The sequence below is a fragment of the Drosophila mauritiana genome, chromosome X, assembly GCF_004382145.1.
Source record: "Drosophila mauritiana strain mau12 chromosome X, ASM438214v1, whole genome shotgun sequence".
Taxonomy (NCBI): domain Eukaryota; kingdom Metazoa; phylum Arthropoda; class Insecta; order Diptera; family Drosophilidae; genus Drosophila; species Drosophila mauritiana.
Window position 1 is genome coordinate 16,140,098 of NC_046672.1, and position 12,371 is coordinate 16,152,468.

Genomic DNA, 12,371 nt, shown 5'->3' on the forward strand with positions numbered 1-12,371 from the left:
TATTATTTTAGTAATTTTCATCGAACCCCTGCTGCGGTCACACTGCGGCATTTCCTCAAAAAAGCATCATCATTGCCTGGCGAACTCGAGAAGGAAAAAGCTATTAGTTAATATTCTGCAAGTACCTCAGCTATTGAATAAAGCAACAAGATGTCCTCACGCTACGATCGTGCTGTAACCATATTCTCGCCCGACGGTCACCTCCTGCAGGTGGAGTACGCCCAGGAGGCCGTTCGCAAGGGTTCGACTGCGGTAAGTGCAATTTAGTACCATTCGCAGTGCCGCCAAACCGAAACAAACCTGGACTCTTCCACTTTTTCGCCTCGCAGGTCGGAGTTCGCGGCGCCAACTGCGTTGTGCTTGGCGTGGAGAAGAAGTCGGTGGCCAAACTGCAGGAGGATCGAAAGGTGCGCAAGATTTGCATGCTCGACAACCACGTTGTAATGGCTTTTGCCGGTCTCACGGCCGACGCTCGCATCATGATCAACCGTGCCCAGGTGGAGTGCCAGAGCCATCGCCTCAATGTCGAGGATCCTGTGACCCTCGAGTACATAACCAGGTAAGGGTTTGTGAAATTGTCGCAGTAAATTAGCTTCTATATGGTTTTGGGCCTTTCATTTTAGATTCATTGCCCAGCTGAAGCAAAAATACACGCAGAGCAATGGCCGCCGTCCCTTCGGTATTTCCTGCCTTATTGGCGGCTTCGATGCCGATGGCTCTGCGCATCTGTTCCAGACTGAGCCGTCGGGCATTTTCTACGAGTACAAGGCTAACGCCACCGGGCGTTCGGCAAAGGTTGTGCGCGAGTTCTTCGAGAAGTCCTACCGCGAGGAGGAGGTGGCCAACGAGCACGGAGCCGTCAAACTGGCCATTCGTGCGCTGCTGGAGGTGGCACAGTCGGGCCAGAACAATCTCGAGGTGGCCATCATGGAGAACGGCAAGCCACTGAAAATGCTGGACACCGATGTCATTACCGAATATGTTAAGATCATCGAGAAGGAGAAGGAGGAGGAGCTCGAGAAGAAGAAACAGAAAAAGTAACACCCAGCAGCTGGGACACTTCTTCGATAGAAGGCCTTTGCATTGAATCGTTTTCCAAATGCATTCGGCGACACTATCGTGTGTCGCCGCCCACATTCTGTCTGCTCATTGTGGCCAACCTGATTTGACTTTGAAAACGATTCAAATTGAATTCGGTGAACCGAATGCATACTTTTTTTAATTACCACTTTCTATTCCTCGGAACCCTGTAAAACGGTATGAAAATATTTGATCTGTATAAAATACATGCGTCATCATACATCAGGCGGAGCTCCTTTTGGATATTCGAACTTTGTTCTTGCATCTGGGGTTCAAGATTGTTCACGGGAGGATTATGGGCAAGCTATAGGGTATAAAGGGTTAAAAACCTTACATTAGTGGTATGACAATGCATTTTAATGACACCCTTATCAGAGACAAAAAGTAATTGTATAAATACCACGATGTTACTGGACTTTATAGCTATATATTTTACATGTTTAGTAATGGGAATGTTGGGATATCATCCAGTTGGGATATTATAAAAGCAGAAGAACAGGGGAAGAAAGAAATAAATTGTATTCAAATTAAATTTCAGTTTGGCGGGCTCTTACAAGGAGCAACAAGAAATGCAATGACAGTCTGGCAACGCCGTATTAGCAGCGTTCTCCATGCTAAGTCGATTTTCTGGGAACACCTATATAAAAAGAATGTGCAGATAGAAGGCCTTAAAATATTTCACCAGCTTGGAAAATTCAGGATAAATGTGCTAGAAAACACACCAGTAACGTGCCGGTCTAACAGTCTGGCAGCACTGCTCTTGTCGAAAAGTGGTCTGCGAAAAGTTGTGCATTAAAAATCAACTTGTGAGTAATTTAAGAGTATCCAGTTATTCCAATTCTAGTTGGAAAACCCCCAAAATGCGATAATTTCGTGAAAAACTCTATGCAGGCCGGTGCAGTGTGCCCAGCTGGTGGCTAAGCGCAAGTACCTTCATACGCGCGCCACTTAACCGAGGCGTTTTGGTATTACCGGCAGATGGAGCGACCGGTTGAGCGAACCGATTGTTGCACCGATAGTTCGGCAGCTATATATTCCAAGTCGGAACCGAATCGTTTGCATCGCCCGCTGTTCGTTCCCCAGTCAAATTTGTGTGTTGTGTGCGCCAATTTCAGCGGGGGCCAAAATCGATAATCTGGTTGTGTGATTTTCGCGGCTTTTTTTTTGTGTTTTCTTTTAAAAAACAATCAATACCCGAAGGTAACGTGTGTAGACAACTAACAATTCACCTCAGTGTGCGTTTGCATTCGTTGACGCTTGACATATTGGTACACATTTTATTATTATTTTACCTTGTTTGTCGTTTTCAAAACTCAAATTGCATGCGAAACACGAATCAAATCCAGTCGAATCAAATCGAATCGAATCGAATCGAATCACTATCTGAATTCAGAACCACCGAATCGGAATCAAAACCTGGTATGGGAATCCTTCGAATCAACCAACAAATATCGCACCGGGTTCAGGAAAAAGGATGCTCGGATTGTGGGAGGGGTCGTCACGGTGAGGGGGTCGTGGGCGGGGGGTTCTTAACCCAGAACGCGCTTAAGGCCCCTTCGCACGACCTAAATTCCGCATGGAATCGCCGCTTTTGAGGCTTAAAAGAGGCCTTTAATGTGACTGGCAAAGTAATGTAGCTTATATATATTTTAGTTTCATTCACAACATTTAAGTTAACAGAATTCGAGTAGTATTACGGGATATAAGGGAAACTTAGCCCGTGCAGATGGGCCCTAATCCCACCTACTATGCACACATATGCAGTTGTACCCTTGCACGTACATACATTGCCACTGTGTGCGTAAACTTTTGGCCTGGCTAAAAAACCAAAATAAAGATGAAAAAATGAAGAAAGTGCGAAACAGAAAACATGTTAATATTAAGGCAAATGTCCCGTGCTAAAGCGCCCGCCCCCACCTGTCTTATTGGGCCCCGGGCTTTTCACCTGATTTCCGATCTTACATACTTTCGCATGTACATAATGTACACTTGCATTGCTCAACACATGATTTGCGTGGAGCATGTACATACACATGTATGTACATTCACGTATTCGCAAGATTAGCATTTTACGCCCTATTTATTTGTGCGCGAGTGTGGGTGCATTCCCTGGCTCCAGGAGCGGAGTCAGCGGGGTCATTTCGGGGCGTCACCGCCCAAATAGTTCCAATTGTAATCAAATTAAGTGCATACAGCCTAATTCCGATTTAAAAATGCCTTTGATCGAATTAAAAACTTAGCCACCCCCTCGTTACGCCCCTGTATTTTAAGACATTGGCTTAACACGACGATCTTATTGACTTATTTTGACCCCCTTACCTTATCCCATGCATATACGTATACGTATGTTGTTTCGTTACCTTCTCCGATTTATAGTCACCGCCTTACGCACCTTCGTATATTTCGAGTACACACGGCTACGTGTACTTTCCGTCCGGCTGTGTCGAATTCGAAGACTCGATACAGCACGGGGTAGCACAATAGCACCATTAGTGTAAACAGTTAGTTATTGTTGCCGTTTGATTCTAGCATATTCGAGATGTTTGCTTATCATAAACGAATAAAAAGTTTATTTTTGAATCAGCTTTTCGTGATATAGTCGAAAATGATGACAAGATGATGGATCTAGTCAGTAGATAATGTCCAACGATAAGGTCTAAGAAGAATGGTAATCAAAAAGCGTCCCATCATACACACACACACTTGCATGAATTTGTGTAGTTAGAACTGCATTATGTATTATAATTAACTATTAACAAGTTGTTAGTTTGCAAATCGTATCATTCATTACATCATTATTAATGATTTATAAGTATCATTTTGAGGCAGCTTTAATCTATATTGCGAATTTTGGTGTTTAATGAGGGTAGAAGAGCATGTTTATCTATTGCTGAAATTAGAAACTTCCTGTACCAAGCGAAAACCAGTTAACGAATTGACCATCACAATTTCAAGGTTTATTTTCCGTAACCATTTTTTATGGAATATACGTACATATATATTATTTGCTTGGCAAATTAGCGAACATTTTCTCGTATAATTGTTAATTGCACATTTGGGACTCTAAAAGTGTTGATCATTATGTAGATTAGTTTTTGTTTAGGAGGTAGATTTAGCCTAACTGCGGTACAATCTTCTATATCTGCTATATAATAAATAAACCTTAAATTACTAAATACACCTTTGGTGGCGTACTGAGATTAAATTTAGTATGAGCGATACAAATATGATTCAACCCAAAGAAGGCTAGTTTCACTCGAGTGGTGAAGTGGGTGTGTTTGGTTGACTTCCCACATGGTACGCAGATCCTACTAACTGGGTGCGGTCATCTCCATCCAAAACTCTGGTTTCGGTGCGCATGAGTGAGAGGACATGGACGTAGTATACTTACTGGGTTGTTTTAATTTTTCATCTGGCTGCGGCTCGTTGGGGGGATATCTTTGCTGGTTTGGTTGGGTTCTCGGTTGGTTTTGCATTCGGATGATTAGCCTTTAACTAACGCCACCTACCTACTCATTTTACATGCTGTTGTTATTGTCGTTCTATGTGTATGACCCGACCTGACACTTTCGTATTTCACATATATAATACAATAGAATGGGCACAGAAACCAAGAGCAACAGTTACACAGGACAGATTTCAACAAGTGGCGGCAACCCCAAAGTGATGAAAGATTCTTTATCCTTAGTTCGTCAGACGGTCAATCAGCAAACGCTATCGCTATCGCAATCGAACCAGGTCCAGAACCAATTGAATTCACATTCAAATTCGAATTCGTATCCGAATCCAAGCGGGAGCGAAAATAAAAACGAACACGAACAAAATCCGCGCGATATTCGAGCCAAACAGGAGGATAAATCCAGAAAAGAGGCAATCGTACCCTTTGTGCCCATATTTGTTGAGGAGGCCGACGTGATTCAAGGGGCCAAGGAACTGTTGAAGGTTATTCGACCGACCTGGGACCTCAGCCACGTCGAGTTTAAGGTAACGTAAACCTCATCAAACCTTCAAAATTATAACGCCCCCCACAATCTACAATAGCATAATCTCAACAATTAAATCACAAACAACTTGAATCACAAGACAAACAACACACTATATACAATGCAAAAACGAAACCATCAATGTCATATTCTCTACATTCTCCATCAGATCAGGGTAGTTCCGCAGATCGAAGATCGTTATCCGGCCCAAAATGCGATGGTGATGACGACGCTGTATGTTTCCTTATCATTTATTACGATCACTAACTGGTGTGCGGAACGTGGGCTATATACTCTACTATATACATACCTATGCACATATATATAGAGAGATATAGAGTCGTAGTAGTTGCTAACATTGTTTGAAACAGGGTTATTGCACAACAACAGCCAACCTTCCAATAGTAATTATATAATATACATATATATTCGCTGCTGCCGCCATGATAATTGTAAATAGACTTTGTTATATCAATGAAGAGAGAGAGACGCATAGGATTGTTATTCGAAATTAACATTATTCACTACGCTGGTGTTGGTGCTGGTTGTGTTAGGACAGCGAGAATTGAACTACGGAGACTTCAGACCCCGCGTCGCAGTAGAAACCAGTTTGCGGCTAATCTAGCCCTCGACTCCGGGGGGAAATAATAAGTGCCCCCTCCTAACAAACGGAGCGGGGTGGCAACGGGTGCGAGCCAAGAAATAGGCCTTCGTGCCAATTAGTCGCCTTAGTTCTAATGAAATCGCACGTTCTCCAATTGCCACAATACTTTATATGCCTGGCATGGAGGTGTTGAAAGCAGGCAGGTGCATTGACTCGAGTGTTTTTACAGATAACCATTACCGTCCGTCCGTCCGGCCGTAATTTACGGATGATCCGAAAAAAAAGCCGTATTTTTCCCTCGCTTTTTAGGGGCTTGATTTCGTTTGTCCCGATTTGATAATGGCACGCTGTCGAGTTAGAGGAGTATGATGTATGTATGAGGCTGCCTTTAATCACTCCGGTTTTTTCGAAATGGGGCGTTCTTGCCTTATCGGAAGCCACTTGTGCGCCTTGACCTCGCTATCTGTGTACGCCGCACCATAGGCATGACGTCTAATTGGTGTACACAGCTTGTCCGTAACTCACTTATCAGCTTTATGGCAGCTCCTCCAGTCGGAACTGCCAAGTGCTGAGTCTTGCCAAATCGCTGGTGGGCCATAAAACGTGGTTCATCCCTTGATCAGTGACTGGTGTTCTATAGTACATGGGTACACAGTCTAAATCATGTCATGTCCGTTTTCAAAGCTATAGACACGTTGGTAGCCGCTTTTTGTCGCTTGCAAAGGATTCAAGTGGATGGGGGGCATCCTTATGGGGAGGCACAAATCCTTGGCGCCATTCAGACGAAATGGTGATAATAAAAGCTACAATATGAATACTTGTTGCCGAGAGCAAAAATCTGAGTTGATTCATGGACCATGGCGTCATAGGCACCGTTGCTCAACCATAAACCAAATGTTTAAGTTTTACTTCAAGTTCCACGGTTATTTATGCCACACAACTGTCATGGGAGTAATTGGTTAACTATTGACATTTTTATAGCTGCTATATGAAGTGGAAAATTTACTATATCGCCAGCGATCTGAAACACACGTGTTTGCTGAACAAACTACTACTTTAATCTTGAGTGCATTGAACACGGAGCAAAGGGAAAATAACTGAGAAATATTGATTATACCTGCAATAAATAAACGTTTCCAAGAAATGAATAAAACCAGCAGGGTTCTTAGATTGAAGTGATTGAAATGAACTAATTACTATTTTGCAAATTTCCTTTTTCATTCACCATTCACACATTCTGGGCTTTTTGCGCTTTGAATATTATGAATTTAAATTGTTTAGCAATTCATTATCTTATCTGTTTCTGTGTTTTCATTAAAAAAAGCACCATATGCGTATTCAAGACGAAGGTGGTCTTTCTGAGACGCTTAGCACGCAAATAGCTGGTGTCACAAAGTTTATCACCCATGTGCTTCACTCTTTTCTATACATGTGTACATATGTACATGCATGTGGAGTCGATAAGGAAGTGGTCATAAGCCCTTTACTGTAGCTCTTGAGCTGCGGCTTAAAAGGCGAATTCCCGAAAACGTTCCATTGAATGCTACTAATGAACCTCTTCGTATGGCAATTGGTATTAGGTGATGATGCAATAACTTCACGTACAATAAACAAAGCACACAAATCACGTAGCTACTCAACTCTAGCTGACTAGTAATTAATCCATCCTAACCCATTCACTGGATCCACATAGATGTGCGCACGATTTAATGGTGCTGTTCTCTTATGCTTATTCTAGAGTTTCACCGATGGCATCACAAACAAACTGGTCGGATGTTTTCATAAGGAGATCTCCAAACTGAGCGATGAGAACGGCGGATCGTATATACCTATCAAGACGCAGGGCCTGTCGCCGGTTCAGTCCGAGGATCCAGTCATCATCGAGAAGGAGGACGATGATGAGTACACAGACGATCGGGCAACGGACGACGGCTCACCTGTACAGTACTCCGATAACGTAGTGCTGGTCAGGATATACGGTAACAAAACGGACCTACTGATAGATCGCAAGGCGGAGACGCAAAACTTTCTTCTACTGCATACGTATGGGCTAGCGCCATCGCTGTATGCCACGTTCAAGAACGGCCTCGTCTACGAATACGTACCTGGAACCACCCTGAATACGGACAGTGTGCTCTGTCCAGAGATTTGGCCCTTGGTCGCCCGTCGCATGGCCGAGATGCATCGCAAGGTGAGGAAGCACGGGGATAGTTCGGCGACCAAACCCATGCCGATGATTTGGAAGAAGACGCAGAGCTTTCTTGATTTAGTACCTGAACGTTTTAGTGATGCTGAAAAACACAAAAGGTACGGACACCAGATCCTTAGCCCTCATTGTTCCCTCGCTCATTGTGTTTGATTTGCAATTGCAGAGTGAAAGAAACGTTTCTACCTATCGGCCGCCTGCGCGAGGAGTTCAACAAGCTATATGAATACCTCGAGGCTCTGGACAGTCCGATTGTCTTCTCCCACAACGATCTTCTGCTGGGAAATGTGATCTATACGCAGAGCCTGAATACGGTGAACTTCATCGACTACGAGTATGCCGATTACAATTTCCAGGCCTTCGACATTGGCAACCACTTTGCGGAGATGTGCGGCGTGGATGAGGTCGACTACTCGCGCTACCCGAAGCGCGAGTTCCAGCTGCAGTGGCTGAGGGTCTACCTCGAGGAGTACCTACAGCGCAGCCACATTCAGAACGACGAAGTCGAACTGCTCTATGTCCAGGTCAATCAGTTTGCGCTGGCATCGCATATCTTTTGGACGGTGTGGTCCCTGTTGCAAGCCGAGCATTCCACTATCGATTTCGACTACGTAGGGTGCGTGTTGCATAGTATATGGACAGTAACTTCAATTTGGGAATGCACGATGCAATTAAATGATATATCCTTTAGAAATATAGATGTATATATCAGTTTTGCTTGATGAGAGCAATCTACATCTATTAGACAGCCATTGTAATGGATTTATTATATTATTGTGCACCCTGCAATTCCTTTTTTTTCCCCCAATTACTACCCTTTCAACCAATCGATACTAATGACCAATTTTTTATTCGCCCCATTTAGCTATGCATTTCTTCGTTATAATGAGTACTTGGCTCGAAAGGTGGAGTTTTTGTCATTGACTGCAGCTAAGAACAATAAGTGATTTCTCTCTCCCGGCCACTCAGCGCATTGGGAGTTACTAAATTATGTGCCCAGTGATATATGTATAAACTAAGGCTGGAACGGGTCTCAATGTTATACATATGTATATATATAACGTGTGTTCAGAAATCAGAAACAAAGCCGAAACAAACTTAAATTAGTGTCGTGTTCGTGCCAGCCTTAGTGTATGTACAGTGCTCACTCGAAACAGTGGACTATTGAGAACCAAGGGTGTGCACTGAATCGAATTTGTTCACTATAACGAATCACAGAAAAAATAAACAATTTAATATAATTTTCAAAAACACCACGTTTGAAAAAATTTGATTTTTTTACTAAGTTAAGCGAATGTTTCTAAAATGTCATAAATTAATCGTTCACTTTTACTAAAAGTTCACATATTCGAGTGTTCACTCTTAAGGGAGGGCACTGTATATATAAAGAATTTGTATATGTTCTTTAATTTGTATAAATTGATATTTTGTAGTCATAATAAAGCGAAGGTATGTACTTTAAAATAAAAACGCTATCAATCATTTTAATGAAGGGTTTACCGTTGGCGGGAGCTTATCGCAAAAAATTGGCGAAATAATATTTAAATGAGAAGTAGGCATTTCCGCTTGTCGAAGCACTCCGCTAATTACCAAAATTTTTTTCCTTTTTTGTAATCAAACTTTAGGTTTTGGATTCACTGTTTTATAAACAATACCCGTTTACAAGTTAAGTGAAAGTTGTATGTCTTCAGACATCAATTTTTAATTAATTTAATCAAAGTTATTGGTTAAAATAAATTATAAGAAAGCCCAAATTAAAAACCTTCGGATAGTTTCCCATAACAAATTACAAAAGGAGAAAGGCACAATTCGGTTTGATAAACTACAAGTATTTTGTTTATGAAGGCGGTTTTTTACATGGACTTATATGGGTTTACAAGAATTTGAATTGATTTTATTTACTTTATACAAAAAGTCTTTGCAAAATGGTCAACTTTGGAGATGTAATTATACTGTAGTTCGGTTGCCGTCTCCTCCAAGTTTTTGAACAATCTAAATACAAATACAAGAGGGTAAAACGTTAAAATATAATTATTATTTTTAAGAGCTCTAAAATTAAAAAATAAAAATACATTTGTAACGAATGTTTTTGAGTTTGATATATCGATAGGTGCAGTGTGTCTGTAGTATATTTCGGAAATCGATTTGTGCAAACGCAACCGTAGTGCAATCGTTGATCGATAACGGGGTGCGATAGCTATCGAGAGGCCCATCTCCAACGTTCTCATACCTAAAATAAAAAGGCTGGAGGAATATCTCTTTCCCGACTTCTAATTTTACGTAAACCATGTCGAACTATATTGCCAGAAAGGGACCCGCAGTTCTCTGTAAGTATAACGAACGGGCAACAATCGGACACACGTTGCATGCAACAAATCCCGCAGCGCAGAACGCCGGAATATTATGATTACGTAAATATGTAATGCGAATTTTTCCCCACAGCAAATCTGGGCAGATGGGCCTACAATCTCTCCGGATTCAACCAATACGGTAGGACTACTATATAACCTAGTGATTCCTAACAGCTGAGCTTGATGCCATCGATTTTTGCAGGTCTGCATCGCGATGATTGTCTGTATGAGAACGAGGATGTGAAGGAGGCCGTCCGTCGATTGCCCAGGAAGCTGTACGATGAGCGCAACTACCGCATCATGAGGGCCCTCCACCTGTCCATGACCAAGACCATTCTGCCCAAGGAGCAGTGGACCAAGTACGAGGAGGACGTCAAGTATCTGGAACCCTACCTCAAGGAGGTCGTGAAGGAGCGCGAGGAGCGTGAGGACTGGGAAAAGATCCACTAAACGCGCCACTAAATCCCTCTACTTTGGACTTGTAAATGTTGAAATACATAGCTTAGATAAATACCAAAATTGGCTATGAAATCGAGTCTGCGTGGTCGTTTGGGAATGTGGACCCTTCAGTTTATTCAATGGGCTTTCGCGTCAAGGCGAGATGAGCGCGTTAAATGATCATGAGTATGGGCTATTTGCTATGTTAAATTTTTATTTTTTGTTAGGCTCTCCATGCTACCTTACCTTTTGCATAATTGGTAAATTAAACAGCGATCCTAAAACAGGCACTCGGCCTAGGAAATTAATGGCCACGGGGAAGAAGCCGCTAAAAATAAAAAAGGGAAGAAGTGTCAGAGCTAAAAAGTAAACGATCAATCACTAAGAGGAGTTACTTCCACTTGTATTGCCATCTTGCACGTTTCGAAGATAAGTTAAAGGTATCACTGAATTTGCCATACTTTAAATAAATTATTTGAATATATATGAAGCAGACCTTTTAACGTTCGTTAGAAGATATTTTAATTAATGAAAAGACCTACATATATCAGGGTAATTGTTAAGTTACCCCTTTGGTCGCAGCTTATGAAGAAGCATGCATTGAATAGGTAAAAAGAGAGAGATACAGATAGGAAAAAATGTATAAAAAAAACGTAGAAACAGCGAATAATTTGAATAAAGGACATACTTTGTTGCTTTCTGTAGCTCTGATCAGCAGCTATAGCAACTGATCGAGCTTATTTTGTAAGCGGATCTGAAGAATTATTCTTTGTAGTTGCTATTAATGCCACGGGGCCGAATTGTCCCATCCACATGACTTGCAGTTTTTCAATTAAAATATTAAAAGATTCTAAAGGAAGTAATCTGACAGCAAATTTGACTGCTAAGCCCTGACTTGCGAATGGTATATTAAGAGCGGGAAAGCGAGAAGACCATGTGGAGTGCGTAACCGGCTAGCCCCGCTCAAATGGTCTTAAACGAATCCGACTGGGACTTGGGCAGGGTGCTACGAACCTGAAGAGTGCGAAAAATCCATAGGATTCAATAATCATGCCGATGATGGGGAATCCCAGCAGGACGATAACGATTCCCCCGAAGAAGGCCGTTGTGCCTTTGACTTTGTGCCGTTGGAAGAAAAAGCGCAGGGTGCGCTCCACGCCAATGACGCAGGCCAGGCCCGATATGAATAGAATCTGCGGGAAAGAGGCGATTGCTATTATTATAGAGCTCGCAGGGTGTGCTATATGGGGCATATGGTGCAGGTGCATGTGGGTAACGTACATTGCCAATGGCGAGCAGGCCTTTATCGAACAGCAGCAGCATGCCGAGAAACAGAAAGAAAACGCCAAAACCAGCCAAGCCGATGCCAATTTCTGCGGGAAGATTTCAATAGGCGGTTTAGTTGCGCTGATGGCTGTCGCATATCAATGGCTACTTACTCTGCAGATCTGATATTTCAATCATTTTGTGTTTGGCTATGCTTTAATTTGATTTCAGAAAAATTAAATCCACGTAAACACCAATTCAATTTCAAAGCACAAACAGCTGATTTCGACTTTCATTCAAAGTTAAGTGCTAACGACTGTAAACAATGTTTGCAGGGATGCAACCGCTTCAGTGTTGTAAAGCATTCAAACTGCTGATTAATTATTGAAAAACCTCTTGGTCTCAGTCAATTTGGATGCAAAGAAATAATGAAATGTATTAAA

The 12,371-nt window shown here is 42.1% G+C and overlaps 4 protein-coding genes across 5 annotated transcripts; 3 read left to right on the top strand and 1 right to left on the bottom strand.

Annotated features, from left to right (window-relative positions):
• Positions 1 to 30: 30 nt before the first annotated feature.
• Positions 31 to 1,305, top strand: LOC117148123 (proteasome subunit alpha type-7-1). The gene is made up of 3 exons (XM_033315345.1): positions 31 to 252; positions 330 to 559; positions 624 to 1,305. The coding sequence occupies exons 1-3, from the start codon at positions 151 to 153 to the stop codon at positions 1,039 to 1,041; spliced, it is 750 nt and encodes a 249-aa protein (XP_033171236.1). The 5' UTR covers positions 31 to 150; the 3' UTR covers positions 1,042 to 1,305.
• A 776-nt stretch (positions 1,306 to 2,081) lies between these two features.
• LOC117147624 (ethanolamine kinase) lies at positions 2,082 to 9,334 on the top strand. Of its 2 annotated transcripts, XM_033314587.1 has the most exons (5): positions 2,093 to 2,280; positions 4,677 to 5,064; positions 7,406 to 7,974; positions 8,040 to 8,489; positions 8,739 to 9,334. In XM_033314587.1, exons 2-5 carry the CDS (start codon positions 4,678 to 4,680, stop codon positions 8,818 to 8,820), a joined length of 1,488 nt encoding a protein of 495 aa, XP_033170478.1. In that variant the 5' UTR covers positions 2,093 to 2,280; position 4,677; the 3' UTR covers positions 8,821 to 9,334. The 2 variants fall into 2 exon arrangements, with proteins under 2 accessions (XP_033170479.1, XP_033170478.1); XM_033314588.1 differs by lacking the exons at positions 8,040 to 8,489; positions 8,739 to 9,334 and adding an exon at positions 5,233 to 5,297 and having other exon boundaries at positions 2,082 to 2,280; positions 7,406 to 7,569.
• A 347-nt stretch (positions 9,335 to 9,681) lies between these two features.
• On the bottom strand, positions 9,682 to 12,246 carry LOC117147628 (vesicle transport protein GOT1B). The gene is made up of 5 exons (XM_033314593.1): positions 12,102 to 12,246; positions 11,944 to 12,035; positions 11,677 to 11,855; positions 10,909 to 10,990; positions 9,682 to 9,865 (listed from the first exon to the last, which is right to left on the bottom strand). The coding sequence occupies exons 1-5, from the start codon at positions 12,124 to 12,126 to the stop codon at positions 9,821 to 9,823; spliced, it is 423 nt and encodes a 140-aa protein (XP_033170484.1). The 5' UTR covers positions 12,127 to 12,246; the 3' UTR covers positions 9,682 to 9,820.
• LOC117147629 (cytochrome b-c1 complex subunit 7) lies at positions 10,072 to 10,759 on the top strand. The gene is made up of 3 exons (XM_033314594.1): positions 10,072 to 10,200; positions 10,316 to 10,363; positions 10,427 to 10,759. Exons 1-3 carry the CDS (start codon positions 10,161 to 10,163, stop codon positions 10,672 to 10,674), a joined length of 336 nt encoding a protein of 111 aa, XP_033170485.1. The 5' UTR covers positions 10,072 to 10,160; the 3' UTR covers positions 10,675 to 10,759.
• Positions 12,247 to 12,371: the final 125 nt, after the last annotated feature.